The sequence below is a fragment of the Haliotis rufescens genome, unplaced genomic scaffold (genome assembly GCF_023055435.1).
Source record: "Haliotis rufescens isolate VD_foot unplaced genomic scaffold, xgHalRufe1.0.p SCAF_14, whole genome shotgun sequence".
NCBI classification, from domain to species: Eukaryota; Metazoa; Mollusca; class Gastropoda; order Lepetellida; family Haliotidae; genus Haliotis; species Haliotis rufescens.
Genome location: NW_025963824.1, coordinates 4,497,012 through 4,512,034, shown reverse-complemented (window position 1 = coordinate 4,512,034; position 15,023 = coordinate 4,497,012). Strand labels below are relative to the sequence as shown.

The 15,023-nt window shown below is 41.7% G+C and overlaps 2 protein-coding genes across 17 annotated transcripts in view; both read left to right on the top strand.

Moving 5' to 3' along the window:
• The window catches only part of LOC124111860 (talin-1-like), a 325,376-nt gene that overhangs the window by 166,570 nt on the left and 143,783 nt on the right, over positions 1-15,023 (top strand). For 2 of the 4 annotated variants that reach the window (XM_048395664.1, XM_048395663.1), the window contains 6 exons: positions 3,170-3,205; positions 7,707-7,831; positions 11,953-12,078; positions 13,202-13,270; positions 13,705-13,887; positions 14,292-14,417. The exons of 1 other annotated variant lie outside the window; for it this stretch is intronic. In XM_048395664.1, coding sequence (XP_048251621.1) covers positions 3,170-3,205; positions 7,707-7,831; positions 11,953-12,078; positions 13,202-13,270; positions 13,705-13,887; positions 14,292-14,417 — 665 coding nt within the window. The remainder of the gene's footprint in view (positions 1-3,169; positions 3,206-7,706; positions 7,832-11,952; positions 12,079-13,201; positions 13,271-13,704; positions 13,888-14,291; positions 14,418-15,023) is intronic. One more of the 4 variants, XM_048395666.1, reaches the window with a different exon arrangement.
• On the top strand, positions 3,438-7,700 carry LOC124111862. 13 transcript variants are annotated; one of them, XM_048395684.1, is made up of 7 exons: positions 3,438-4,214; positions 4,418-4,612; positions 4,660-4,737; positions 4,785-4,901; positions 5,035-5,658; positions 5,706-5,783; positions 5,831-7,700. In XM_048395684.1, the coding sequence occupies exons 1-7, from the start codon at positions 4,160-4,162 to the stop codon at positions 6,055-6,057; spliced, it is 1,374 nt and encodes a 457-aa protein (XP_048251641.1). In that variant the 5' UTR covers positions 3,438-4,159; the 3' UTR covers positions 6,058-7,700. The 13 variants fall into 13 exon arrangements, 1 of the variants encoding a protein (XP_048251641.1); XR_007220684.1 differs by having other exon boundaries at positions 3,438-4,097; positions 4,176-4,214; positions 4,418-7,700; XR_007220692.1 differs by lacking the exons at positions 4,418-4,612; positions 4,660-4,737 and having other exon boundaries at positions 3,438-4,097; positions 4,176-4,370; positions 4,785-7,700.

Sequence of the window (15,023 nt, the reverse complement as noted above, 5' to 3'; positions counted from 1 at the left end):
CTGTGATGTAGCTGGAATATTTGGGTGGGGATCATTGGACTAGCACCAGCTTCTAACAGTGAACATGAAGGACACATTGGAGGTTCACATGCTGATTTTTCTTAAATATTGAAAATAGAATTGAATATTTGAGAATCTGTTTGGGTATGTTATCAATACAAATTTCAGTGTGGTTAGGTATGTGCTACAGCACTGGTGTGTTAACATGGGGAATGAGGCTGTGTACCTGCTTGTGTCACTTTGTTGCTACACTGCTTTTGTATTGCTGGATGCGTAGGTGTGCTGTGGCTGTGCTAGGGTCAATATTTCAGGTGGCTTCAATGTTTGACTGAGTGGTCACAGTGTTTGACTGAAGTGTTCAGTGTTTGACTGGGGTGGTCACAGTGTTTGACTGAAGTGTTCAGTGTTTGACTGAGGTGTTCTGTGTTGGACTCAGGTGGTCACAGTGTTGGACTCAGGTGGTCACAGTGTTGGACTCAGGTGGTCACAGTGTTTGACTGAAGTGTTCAGTGTTTGACTGGGGTGTCCTGTGTTTGACTGAGGTGTTCTGTGTTGGACTCTGGTGGTCACAGTGTTTGACTCAGGTGGTCACAGTGTTTGACTGGGGTGGTCACAGTGTTTGACTGAAGTGTTCAGTGTTTGACTGAGGTACCTTCAATGTTTGACTGAGAAGTGTTCAGTGTTTGACTGGGGTGGTCAGTGTTTGACTGAAGTGTTCAGTGTTTGACTGAGGTGTTCTGTGTTTGACTGAGGTGGCTTCAATGTTTGACTGAAATGTTCAGTGTTTGACTGAGGTGTTCAGTGTTTGACTTGGGTGGTCACAGTGTTTGACTGAAGTGTTCAGTGTTTGACTGAGGTGGCTTCAATGTTTGAAGTGTTCAGTGTTTGACTGAGGTGTTCATTGTTTGACTAGGGTGGTCACAGTGTTTGCCTGAGGCGGTCACAGTGTTTGACTGCTGAGGGTGTCACATTGTTTGACTGAGGTTGGCTTCAATGTTTGACTGAGGTGTTTAGTGTTTGACTGAGGTGTTCAGTGTTTGACTCAGGTGGTCGCAGTGCTTGAAGTAGTTTGTTGGTGTGAACAGTGTGCAGTTTGTTATGTTAGATGTAGCATCATTAACATTAAACATGTCATTTAAGAACCCATATTCTCATTTATTAACGTTCATGTTCTGATTGTCTTGTTGTGTTCATTGAATCTTTTTCAGCTGATATCTTCCATTCCATCGACCATATTACAATACCCACCCACTCAAACACTCACTGGTTTGTCTGGTCCAGAATTGACCATGACCCTCTAGCTGAGATACAGCTGACACCTGTCACCACTCAGCCAATGACTCACTGGTTTGTCTGGTCAAGAACTGACCATGACCTCCAGCTGAAGTATGGCAGACACATGTCACCACTCAGCCAATCACTCACTGGTTTGTCTGGTCCAGACCTGACCATGGACTTCCAGCTGAAGTATGGCAGACACATGTCACCACTCACTCATTATTTATGTTTACAAGATTGTAAGTTCTGTTGTTTTGTCTCTACAAGACTCTCGGCCGCGGGTCAGACCGCGGGTACGATACCGAGGTGTGTGGATTGTCTAGTCTCTCTCACCTCTGTCATCACTTTTGTCTCTCCAGTGTCTCTCACATGTGTCTCACACCTCCCGCACATGTCTTGTATTCGCACACCGTTATATCTGGAATTTAGGAACTGTTTTTGTAGCTTGCTTTTTACAAATTAAGCTCTATGCTTTTTTATAAAAAACTCAAAAAATGATATTTCTATCCAATTTGGATAAAGTTTCTGGACTGGAAATGTCTATACATACTTGAAAACAGTATTTCAATTTGACCAGATTTTAGAAACAAGAGTTCAAGTCCTTACAAGATGTAGTACTAGTAGGACTAAAAACTGAGATTCAGTTTGACAATCAGGACCAACTGATCCATATATTTACCTCTGATTTTTGGTTTTAACTGCACAGTTTCAACCTCTTGTCTGACTCGACTCACCAGCTAGCCAGTGTGTAGCACATGGGTGAACAGGCTAGGTGCTTGCCTCACACCACCTTAGTCAGTCTACTCCTGTCTGTGTTGTGTTTGTAGCTGTCTGTGGTTTGCAGGGTCTCTGTGACCAGGGCTGGCCCCGGGTAGGGGCCGTGCTACGCCTTGATGTAACACTTTGTTCCTGTCTCTTCATGATGGAATTAGAGAAAGTCAGACTTTGACCAAGTGCTTGAAATAAAATTGTAAAACAAAATACCTAGTGGACAGGAACAAGAATCACTTAGCAGAGTTATCTCCCTTGTCTGGGAGTTTTGGGTGTAGCTGCGCAGCACTGTTTCAGAGATGCTGAGGGTCTGGATGGAGGGGTAACGAGTCAGAAGGCAGCAAGATGAGGGTCTTAAGTAAGCAGTAGTCATAAAACAAACTAAATGGGTTTTAAGTCTTATTTAGTCAGAACATATGCTTTTTTTCAAATTTGTTCAACAAATAAAAAAAGCTGAGCAGTATTGCATTATATTATATGAAACTTTTGTAATGTAATCTAGACTGGGGTTAAGGTTAGATATGGGCCCCAGGCAACCAAATGGATTGAGTGGTAAAGTTAAGTTCAATGTTTAATCACTAGCCAAGTTGACATTTGCCATCATGATGAGAATGAAGTGGTATATCGAGGACTAGCTGCAAGACACCTAGGTCCAATGATACGTTGTTAGTTTCCATGACTACTCAGTGAACTTATGTTGCTAGTTCCCATGACAACACTGAACATATGTTGCTAGTTTCCATGACAACCCTGTCAACATATGTTGCTAGTTTCCATGACAACTCGGTGAACATATGTTGTTAGTTTCCCAGACAACACTGTGAACATATGTTGTTAGTTTCCCAGAGAACACTGTGAACATATGTTGTTAGTTTCCATGACAACACTGTTAACATATGTTGCTAGTTTCCATGACAACACTGTGAACATATGTTGCTAGTTTCCATGACAACCCTGTCAACATATGTTGCTAGTTTCCATGACAACTCGGTGAACGTATGTTGTTAGTTTCCCAGACAACACTGTGAACATATGTTGCTAGTTTCCATGACAACACTGTGAACATATGTTGTTAGTTTCCATGACAACACTGTGACCGTATGTTGGTGTTTTCTCACAGACTCAGTAGAGATCCGCTGGTCTTATAACGTGCCAGGTAACATCTACAACCGTCAGGGAATGCTCCACTCTATAACTAACCAGTCTTTTCATTTCAGACAGCTAGTCACCAGTATTATAAGTATTGTGGAAAAACACCTGTGGTTTAAACAGATGTGTAGAATTGGGGCTCAGAAATCCGGTATTTGTTCTGGGGTTTAGCCTTGTAGTCATGGGCAGCGTGTTTGGGATAATGACTTTTTTTTATATAATAAATAATTTAGTGTGTGTTAGTCAAAAACATGAATATAAACTGATTTAAATTTGTATAAACAACTCTTTTTTCATGATATCTTAAATTGATGCTTTCGATTTAGAAATTTAAATTGTTTTATTTAGAAATTTAAGACCTAAAATCTGTATTTATAAGGAAATTCTCCCAGATCTGCTGCCTCATTTTGGCATTTTTAATAGGATCCTGGAGTCCTGAATCCTGGCCAGAGAAAATCTTTAGCTTCAGGCAATCTGCCCCAAACTTCTTGGTTGGTGTCAGTACATACATACACTTGGTCGAATATTTCAGCCAATTCTGAATATATTTTGCAAATTTGAACCATTGATAAATATTGAAAATCTAATTTTGTCTTAAACAGTTTCAGGGTTTTTCCACAATAATGTATAGATTATTTTTATTTTGTTTATTAAACAAATTAAGCAAGACGATTCTTAGATATGATTTGAGCATGGAGTGAAATAGGTAGTATCCGATACAATCCTGCAGATACATTAGTCCCTGCCTACACCTACATCAGTGGATGCCTAGTGTCCTGAACACTGCCTGTAGTGGCTGAGAGAGTTGGGACAGTGGGTAGTGTGTTGCTTCATCACACAACACCCTGGTTCCGTTCCTGTCATGGTCACTTGAGTCATTTAGCTGCATTATTGTACAGGTCCCCACATCTCCTGTCTTGTCATCAGTAGAACTACAGGTCCACACGTCTCCTTTCTTGTAATGAGTAGAACTACAGGTCCCCACATCTCCTTTCTTGTCATCAGTAGAACTACAGGTCCACACGTCTCCTTTCTTGTAATCAGTAGAACTACTGGTCCCCACGTCTCCTTTCTTGTCATCAGTAGAACTACAGGTCCACACGTCTCCTTTCTTGTCATCAGTAGAACTACAGGTCCCCACGTCTCCTTTCTTGTCATCAGTAGAACTACTGGTCCCCACGTCCCCTTTCTTGTAATCAGTAGAACAGTAGAACTACAGGTCCCCACGTCTCCTTTCTTGTAATCAGTAGAACTACAGGTCCCCACGTCTCCTTTCTTGTAATCAGTAGAACTACAGGTCCCCACATCCCCTTTCTTGTAATCAGTAGAACCACAGGTCCCCACGTCTCCTTTCTTGTAATCAGTAGAACTACAGGTCCCCACATCTCCTTTCTTGTCATCAGTAGAACTACAGGTCCCCACGTCCCCTTTCTTGTAATCAGTAGAACAGTAGAACTACAGGTCCCCACGTCTCCTTTCTTGTAATCAGTAGAACTACAGGTCCCCACATCTCCTTTCTTGTCATCAGTAGAACTACAGGTCCCCACGTCCCCTTTCTTGTAATCAGTAGAACAGTAGAACTACAGGTCCCCACATCTCCTTTCTTGTAATCAGTAGAACTACAGGTCCCCACGTCTCCTTTCTTGTAATCAGTAGAACTACAGGTCCCCACATCTCCTTTCTTGTCATCAGTAGAACTACAGGTCCCCACATCCCCTTTCTTGTAATCAGTAGAACAGTAGAACTACAGGTCCCCACATCTCCTTTCTTGTCATCAGTAGAACTACAGGTCCCCACGTCCCCTTTCTTGTAATCAGTAGAACAGTAGAACTACAGGTCCCCACATCTCCTTTCTTGTAATCAGTAGAACTACAGGTCCCCACGTCTCCTTTCTTGTAATGAGTAGAACTACAGGTCCCCACATCTCCTTTCTTGTCATCAGTAGAACTACAGGTCCCCACGTCTCCTTTCTTGTAATCAGTAGAACTACAGGTCCCCACATCTCCTTTCTTGTCATCAGTAGAACTACAGGTCCCCACATCTCCTTTCTTGTAATCAGTAGAACTACAGGTCCCCACGTCTCCTTTCTTGTCATCAGTAGAACTACAGGTCCCCACATCTCCTTTCTTGTAATCAGTAGAACTACAGGTCCCCACGTCTCCTTTCTTGTAATGAGTAGAACTACAGGTCCCCACATCCCCTTTCTTGTAATCAGTAGAACTACAGGTCCCCACATCTCCTTTCTTGTAATCAGTAGAACTACAGGTCCCCACGTCTCCTTTCTTGTCATCAGTAGAACTACAGGTCCCCACATCTCCTTTCTTGTAATCAGTAGAACTACAGGTCCCCACGTCTCCTTTCTTGTAATGAGTAGAACTACAGGTCCCCACGTCTCCTTTCTTGTCATCAGTAGAACTACAGGTCCCCACATCTCCTTTCTTGTAATCAGTAGAACTACTGGTCCCCACGTCCCCTTTCTTGTAATCAGTAGAACAGTAGAACTACAGGTCCCCACGTCTCCTTTCTTGTAATCAGTAGAACTACAGGTCCCCACATCTCCTTTCTTGTCATCAGTAGAACTACAGGTCCCCACGTCCCCTTTCTTGTAATCAGTAGAACAGTAGAACTACAGGTCCCCACATCTCCTTTCTTGTAATCAGTAGAACTACAGGTCCCCACGTCTCCTTTCTTGTGATCAGTAGAACTACAGGTCCCCACGTCTCCTTTCTTGTAATCAGTAGAACCACAGGTCCCCACATCCCCTTTCTTGTAATCAGTAGAACTACAAGAGTGAGGTCACTGTTTATAGTTACATGCAAGACCTTGTACATGTCTGTCACCATCTCGACACCATCTTGACACCATCTTGACACCATCTTGACACCATTGTTCAATACTGAAGCCTTGTCCTTGTCATCAACCTTCTTCTGTCTTTAGAATTACAAAGAGGGACATCATCAGATGCTTTGATGTGGAAGTAATTCTGTAGGTTTTGAGAACCAAGTTCATATGTTACAGTCAATGTGTAAAATCAGTCGTGTGAAATGGCTGAAATTTTAGCTTCGGCAATTCACAAGACGCCTAAATAATTCAGTCGTTTTACAAATTGACTAAAAATTCTGTCCATATAATTTATTATGATAACGAATTCCAAAGATTTTGATGTTGAAGTTCATCACCCAGTGAATATGACAGCGTAAAGAGAAAACGGAAGTCAGTGTATATTAGTTTTCATTGTTCCCTTATTAGTCTCCATGGTTATATAATGAGAACATCTTTCCCTTGAGGTGGTGGTGGGGTGGCCCAGTGGTTCAAGTGGTGGCCCATCATGCTGAAGCCCTGGGTTTGATTCCCTACATGGCTACAGTGTGGGTACTCCATACTCTCTGCCCCTACAGTCATACGGTTGAGGTGGTGGTAGGGTAGCCCAGTGGTTCAAGTGGTGGCCCATCATGCTGAAGCCCTGGGTTTGATTCCCTACATGGCTACAGTGTGGGTACTCCTTACTCTCTTCCCCTATAGTCTTACGCCCGAAATATTCCTAAAAAAGATATTAGACTGCAATCAGTCAGCACTGACCCCATAAAGATTCCCGATGACAGTTTAGATCCCTAATCCCAAAGAACCGACGAAATGAGGATTGGGTGGTCACAGTGTATGACTGTCTGATTCTGTGCACGACAATAAGGTTGTTGTTTATGCTGTCAACCACCGTTGTGCCCACCCTGTATTATCCACACAACATGTTGTGACTGTACTATTGGTGTTCACGACTCAAGAACATACCTCACACAGGACATAGTAGGCAGGTGACTGCATGGCCAACATTTAACCCCACACTGACCAGATGACATTCTCCAGCCCATAGGCGGAACATTCTGTTAGAAGAGCTAGAAATAATTCCCTTGCTAATCCTGTCAGGAATCCTCCCCCACAAGACTAAGTCCTCCCTCCTCCGCCCTAGACTCTCCCCCTGCATGGAGTGTTGCTGCTGGCATGAACAATCCGATGTTTTACTTTCCGATCAGATTAATGTCTCTCCACCTTGAGTTGATTCTGTTGGGTTATTGATGTGTGTAACTGTGTAACGTCTCCGATAACATCATGTGTGGTGCTGTTGAAGATTTAAGCTTGTCCTACATCTAATTACCAGTTTGAATAATGATAATGAATTTATTGAACCCTTTCATCACTTTAATTTCTGCAGTTTAACTTAACATCTACCTGAACGCCACTATCACCCAATCATAAATTTAAGTTTGATAAATTAACAGTCAGTAAAGATATTTAAGTGACAATTTAGTTTGTGTTACTTGAACCCAGATTTGTGATGGAATTTGAGATAAAGTTTCTGAAAAAAATTGAAAATAAGTTGAAACATTATAAATTTTATGATAATAAAATCTTGTCTCACATTCCAACCACTGGGTTTGTATTTGATTCCCAACATGCCTGTGATCTCCATGTTGTTGTAGTGTTGTTTCAGTGTTGTTCAATCGTTGTTGCAGGCACGGACTGGGTGGACCCCGATGACCCGACAGTCATCGCGGAGAACGAGCTCCTCAGCGCAGCCAACTCCATCGAGGCAGCGGCCAAGAAACTGGCCCAGCTGCGACCTCGACCTTCCGCCAAGGTGAGAAAGAGGCTTGTGTGTTGCCATGGCTTTGTGGTTCTCTAGACTGTGCTAGGTGTGTTAGTGTATCACAGCAATGTAGTTTCTATATATATCAGTCTTAGCCATGAACCAACTACTCCAAGCTTGTGTTTCAGCATTACTGTCAGTGTCTTGTAACCTTTGATAATAGGAGTTGTCATAACAGAGACTTCTTTGTCCCAAAATGAATTTTGCTAGACAAACGCATTGGACTAGTCACTATTAGGCAGTCTGGTAGAATCCTATTTCTATTCAATCCTGGGTCATCTTCATCTTGTGTATCTCTGTGATGTTACCTCCATAGTCTGAACAAAGATGCAGATGCACAATGCAGGGATCTGGGTCCTTTTTGGCTGCTGTAGCTGACTTTCAAAGTAATCTTTTGTAAGACTACTCCAGCAGGACTGTTGCAAACCATGTCACTGGTCCTCTGAGTTAGTGGCTAGTCCTGTTTGATTTATTCATAGTAAGCTCAAAGTATAGTGAAAATTGGAAGCCCTCAAATGTACCTTTTCATTAAGGACTGCAGGATTATTTGCTGTCCATATCACAGTATAGTTGTCTCTGGCTAACAGCCTAGCATGAATTTCGTCGGCTCTAGAGTATATTTTTCATCGAGGGACCTGCAGACTGTTGCACTTTTATCATTAGAGTACGGACAAGGCTCCCATGATGGCCATTCCTAATGTTCGAGCAATGCATCCATAGTTGTGGAGAAAGAAAACGAGAAATAGTTTTTAATATTAATCAAGACTATTGGCTTATATACAGATTCCAGTGAACATATTTTATTTAGGAACACTTCACTGTTATTTTCAACTTTTAAAAATTGAGAAATGAACTTGTGGTTGTCTGTGTTCAGGAAAGATGCTGACTGTGATGTCAATGTAGGCTGGGACTGATGTCCATGTTGTCCATGTTGTCCATGTTGCACTGTGTTGTGTGTGTAGTGGAGCGCCTGCTGTTGTAGATGCAGTCAGTCGTCCACCCTGCTTGGATTCATTGTGGTACATGGTCAACACCGCAAATGACAAACTCTGACATGCTCTGTATCATGTTCACCGTGGGGATGCTGGGTTAGAATGAGTCCTCCGTATCCTGTACCAGTAAGACACGACTAACTTGATTGGGGGGTCAGACACGGCTCATATGTGTCATCGTACCCTGAGATTGCTCATGATATCAATCACTGGTTGTCTGATCCAGAATGTCATCTGAAAATGTAGGGTCATTTTGAGAATAAATGTTATGTTTTTTTGTTTGTTGTTTAACGCCACACTCAGCAATATTCCAGCTGTATGACGGCAGTCTTGAAATAATCGAGTCTGGACCAGACAATCCAGTGATTGACATGAGCATCAATCCACACAATTAGGATACGATGACATGCATCAAACCAAGTCAGCAAGCCTGACCACCCGATCCTGTTAGTCGCCTCTTACGACAAGCATAGTCGCCTTTTACGGCAAGGATGGGTTGCTGAAGACCTATTCTATCTCGGATCTTCATGGGTCATATGTTTATCCTACTCTACTTATGATAGGGAAACCTTCCCATGATACCCAAATTGCTTCTCACAATATGTTAAGTGTATATTTAATATATGTGACATTACTGATTCTCACAATATGTTAAGTGTATATTTAATATATGTGACATAACTGATTCTCACAATATGTTAAGTGTATATTTAATATAAGTGACATTACTGATTCTCACAATATGTTAAGTGTATATTGAATATATGTGACATAACTGATTCTCACAATATGTTAAGTGTATATTTAATATATGTGACATAACTGATTCTCACAATATGTTAAGTGTATATTGAATATATGTGACATAACTGATTCTCACAATATGTTAAGTGTATATTTAATATATGTGACATAACTGATTCTCACAATATGTTAAGTGTATATTTAATATATGTGACATAACTGATTCTCACAATATGTTAAGTGTATATTGAATATATGTGACATAACTGATTCTCACAATATGTTAAGTATTCATTTAATATATCTGACATTTCCTTATCAAAAGTGGAGTCAATTTTAATAAAAAGATAAATTTGCAAACAAAATTTACTTAGTTCCAGCGTCTGGGTTAAATTGAACTTTGTCTGGAATGTGAATCTCACAGCTCTGGTTGTCTGGAGTCTGGAGTCTGGAGTTTGTTGTTTGCGTTGTTGACTGCAGCTTTCAGCTTCCGTTGTAACAACATCGTTTACGTCTTGTTCATCATGTTAAAGAAGCATGTAGTGTTTTTATGTAATCATCAAACTCAGGCCAATGTGAACAACATTACAAATTCTGAATATTAGAATGATTGAATTAAGATGGAATGGTGAATATGATTCAGTGTTGGAAATTAAGTTGGAATGCCACGGAGCCCTTTTCATTACCCTGAAGTGAACAAGTTAGGGACTGTCTAGATTATGATGTACCAGTTACTTCTCATCAAGGACCCCTGATCCCCTCTCCAGGGATTTATCTGAACCTGCTTATAGGCAGATATTGGGACCCAACTCTCCTGCAAATTGCAGTGAAGATATCCAATTTTTGTTAAAAATGTCCCAATACATGGACATTACAATTTAAAAAAATAAGAACAGTAACTACAACAATTTTGAACAATATCAACATTTTTTTCAAAAAATTCAGTAGTTGCCTGCTAAGGGTACTACTTTGTTTGGGATCCTTGGTAAATCACTTCCCATTAATTTCTAACACTGTAATTTTTATGACGTATAGACTCAAATGTTTTAATTTTCCAAACATCAGATCCTATAACTGAATGGTATTATAGAAAATATTCAGCTTGAATGTGTGTGGTCTATTTGTTATTTCTATTGTCCACCTATTGGCGGAGTGTTGCACTAGGAGCAGACAACTCTTTCCTGCAGTGTGTGCCTGTCTTTCTGCCCTCTAGTGAGTGACGTGTGCACCAGGGGTAGACAACCCTGTCTGTTCTCTGCCAGATATGTTTGATATATTTGGTGGTGAAATTGAAGCCACCAAGTATCAAACATGTCAAGGCAGAGGCGGGTATTTGCATCACCGTGGCAACGCTGCACCATCACCATAGCAACAGCTTCACCAACCATATTGTTTAGATGAACAGCCAATAGACTGCTTCCCACACCTTTGTTTCAGTTTAAGTATATCCTCCTTACTTCCATTCTAGATCAAAGCTTGTCTACATCTCAAGTGTAACAGGCTCAGCTGAGCTTCTAATTAAATGTCAACTATGACGGGCTGGCTAAAAAGATCGGTAATCAGAATTATCGTCAATTGGAATAAATATTGGATATGAAATTGTAGTCATCGATAAAAATTCACATCAACTAATGTGATTAGATAAAGTTTAGATTTACCGAAACAGACAATAATGTCAATTGTCAAAGACGGAAAGTAACCGTTCTTGTTATATCTCAGATGTCAACAAAGAGATCTATGCATAAATGTATCACTGCTCACCAGTGGCGGGAAATCTGTTGATTTTTATTCAAGACTTTCTTGGATATTTCCTTAATGTTCCTACTCTGATATTCTTTGATAACTGATCGATATTTAGTTAGCGATTATTGATTATCGATCTCTATGATCTGTATCAATAGCCAGCCCTAGCCACAACACAATATTGTTTGTTTATTATCAGTGATGTTTTTTGTAATGTTTTTGATGGAGTTGGGTGATCCAATAAACTAGAAACTATTTGTAATAAACTCCATGTCACATGCAATGCCTGCTTGTTACCAAAATACTTGTGAATGTTTCTGTAAACAAACATTTTACAGCTGTAGCTTTGTATTTGTAAATGAAATTAAATCTCAGACATTGATTAGTTTAAAACTGACATCATATCAATGAAATTATGACCCAATGTGTTCTGTATCGTGATTAACATCCTACAATCTGTATGTGTGGCTTGCTTTCACCAAAGGCTGTTGACTACGACAGACTGATTGCCATGTTGTATGATTTGGAATTGTGTCTGAGAGGCCTAAGCATGGTATTCTTCAGTTTCAGATGTGTGTAACCTTGCTTTCACAATGAACCTATTTCTAACAGTATCTCATATTTAAATTGTAGCAAGCAGATGAGAATCTCAACTTTGAGCAACAGATTCTTACTGCAGCCCAAGCCATCGCCGCGGCAACAGCAGCCTTAGTTAAATCTGCATCTGCTGCTCAAAGGGAGCTGGTAGCACAGGGCAAGGTAATAAAGGAAGATAACTCTCAACTTCATAAAGACTCCTTTGTCAGTTTAAGGCTGTTCATTTCATTGTCATACATTGATGGAGTAGATTTTTGCCCTGTCTATGTGACTGGTACATATTCAGGAATAACTTTGATCAGTTGTGCAGCATTGAAGCATGTTTGTGAGTGTGGATTATTTCCTGATTTTCTAGCTGTGTCTATGGTGGAAAGGTAATCTCCCATTGGAGTGCAGTGATGTGAGGCCAATGTTGAGTTAAGCAGGTATTACCTCGGAAGATTTGAAACATCAGACCTAGTTGTATTAGGATGTCATTCCTCTAACAGATGTCATTGTAAAGGAGAGGGACTATGTTGATGGGTTGATCTTCTGCCCACATCAAGACAGAGGTATATTGTCTTGATGGAAGGAGGCGGATCATTTTGTAATGGCTTCTATCAAATGTGATAGGACTGTCCAATAATCTACACTTCAAACCTCAACGTTGACCAATCAGAAAATCTGAAGTTCTATAAAGTACACCATTTTGTCCGACAACAAACCTGTCAACTTTTTTCAAAATGGTCGATGTTTGTCAGGTGAAGCTTCAGTTAAATGTTGATTTTTGATGTATTTCCCATCTTGTGTAGAAAAAATGAAAGATGGAAGAAAACTGAACCTACAGGTTTTCATGTATCTAGACATACACAATGTGGGCCAAACACATTTACATGGTTAAGTAAGGTGTGTAGAATGTCGATAACTTTTGAAGTGATCTGGTATGTATGCGTGTATACAGATGAATAAAACAGATGATGAAGTCTCCCCTGATGGCTGTATGTGTGTTGGGTGTGTGGTAACTGTCGCGATAGTCCTGAGCTGTGTCCCCCTCTGACTCGTGCTGTGTGTCTGCAGGTGGGATCAACACTCCACCGCCATGCTGTATGTGTGTTGGGTGTGTGGTAACTGTAGCAATAGTTTAACTGTCCTGAGCTGTGTCCCCCTCTGACTCGTGCTGTGTGTCTGCAGGTGGGATCAACCTTCCACTGCCATGCTGTATGTGTGTTGGGTGTGTGGTAACTGTAGCGATAGTTTAACTGTCCTGAGCTGTTATCCCCCTCTGACTTGTGCTGTGTGTCTGCAGGTGGGATCAACCTTCCATCGCCATGCTATGGACGAGGATGGACAGTGGTCCGAGGGCCTCATTTCCGCGGTAAGTTCCTGAGTGAAATCCAGGCATTGGATAAGGAAGAAGATCATTGCCTTTCTATTACTGACACCCCTACTCGACCACTTATAAATCTGGATGCTTTGTCACCTTCACAAAAAACTACTACTGTGGTTACCCAATTTTCTTTGGTTTTATAATCTTCTTTGCATCAGACATGTTAGATTTTGTTCTTAAAAAAATAAATATAATCATTGTGAAGTAATTAAAACAGTCCTAAAGAAAGTTTATGAAGTTGAACTACCAGATGATCTATCAAGTATTTAGGAATAGTTCTTGTTGGAGGCAAATTTGGAAGAGAATATTATTTTGCCTTAAATCAAAGAATTATTATAAAGCCCATTTTTCCTTTTAGCATTGCATTCCATGCAGGAAGGTGGTACTATGTTTAAAGCCTTGATGGACTCTCTTGATTCCAGGCTCGGATGGTTGCAGCCGCCACTCACAGTCTGTGTGAGGCGGCCAATGCCATGGTTCAAGGTCACGCCAGCGAGGAGAAGCTGATCGCGTCGGCCAAGGAGGTCGCAGGGTCAACAGCCCAGCTGCTCATGGCCTGCAAGGTGAAGGCCGACCCAGGCTCGGTGGCCATGCAGAGGCTGCAGGTACGTTTCATCAGTCTTAGACATGGAGGACTTACCCTGGTCCTTCCTACCTCCTGCTTGCAGATAGCGGGATTTGATGTGGTCCCTGAACTGGGGGCAGGAAGGTCCTCGGGGTCCCTATTGTTAGAAGACATGGTTAATGATGATTAGATGGGTGACTTGGGTGACTGTGTGTCATGTCATTATCACCATCTGTTTGCTTGGTTAAGACTCAGTTATTTACAGGCTTGAGTATTGCTGAGTGCGGCATTAACATCCAACTCATTGAATACGACTGCGTTGTGCAGGGCAGTAAGTAGACCCTCAGCCAAGGACCCTTGTAATAGTTAGTCATGTAGAATCCCCTCTTTTGGAAGGTTACATTGATGTGTTTGAGAGACAAGTGACATGTTTTTCTTCTCCAGTCTGCCGGCAATGCTGTGAAGAAGGCCACAGAGGCACTGGTGCGGGCAGCTCAGCAGGCCAAGGACTTCGTCGATGAGGGCACCAGCCTCACCGTCAACAAGAGGATGGTTGGCGGCATTGCACAGGTACGACACTGGCGGTAGTGAAAGGTCTTGCAAGTGTTCACCATGTGGGGAATTGTGACAGTCTTGGTAGAGCTGACTTTAATGGGTGGCCAGGCTCTGTGACTTAGACCCTCACTCCAGACAGTAGTAAATGTAGGCCTTTGTGACTTGGCCCAAGATTAGACCCTCAGTTCAGACAGTAGTCAATGCAGGCTCTGTGACTTGGCCCAAGGTTAGACCCTCAGTCCAGACAGTAGTCAATGCAGGCTCTGTGACTTGGCCCAAGATTAGACCCTCAGTTCAGACAGTAGTCAATGGAGGCTCTGTGACTTGGCCCAAGATTAGACCCTCAGTTCAGACAGTAGTCAATGGAGGCTCTGTGACTTGGCCCAAGATTAGACCCTTGGTCCAGACAGTAGTCAATACAGGCTCTGTGACTTGGCCCAAGATTAGACCTCAGTTCAGTCAGTAGTCAATGCAGGCTCTGTGACTTGGCCCAAGATTAGACCCTCAGTTCAGACAGTAGTCAATGGAGGCTCTGTGACTTGGCCCAAGATTAGACCCTTGGTCCAGACAGTAGTCAATACAGGCTCTGTGACTTGGCCCAAGGTTAGACCCTCAGTCCAG

Excerpts from the sequence above, each read along its gene's own strand:
- LOC124111862 (XM_048395684.1), top strand. The coding sequence starts at position 4,160 with ATGAGTAGAACTACAGGTCCCCACATCTCCTTTCTTGTCATCAGTAGA. Across the intron at positions 4,215-4,417 it reads TGTCATCAGTAGAACTACAG|GTCCCCACGTCTCCTTTCTT; the intron begins GTCCACACGTCT and ends GTAGAACTACAG. Across the intron at positions 5,659-5,705 it reads TGTAATCAGTAGAACTACTG|GTCCCCACGTCTCCTTTCTT; the intron begins GTCCCCACGTCC and ends GTAGAACTACAG.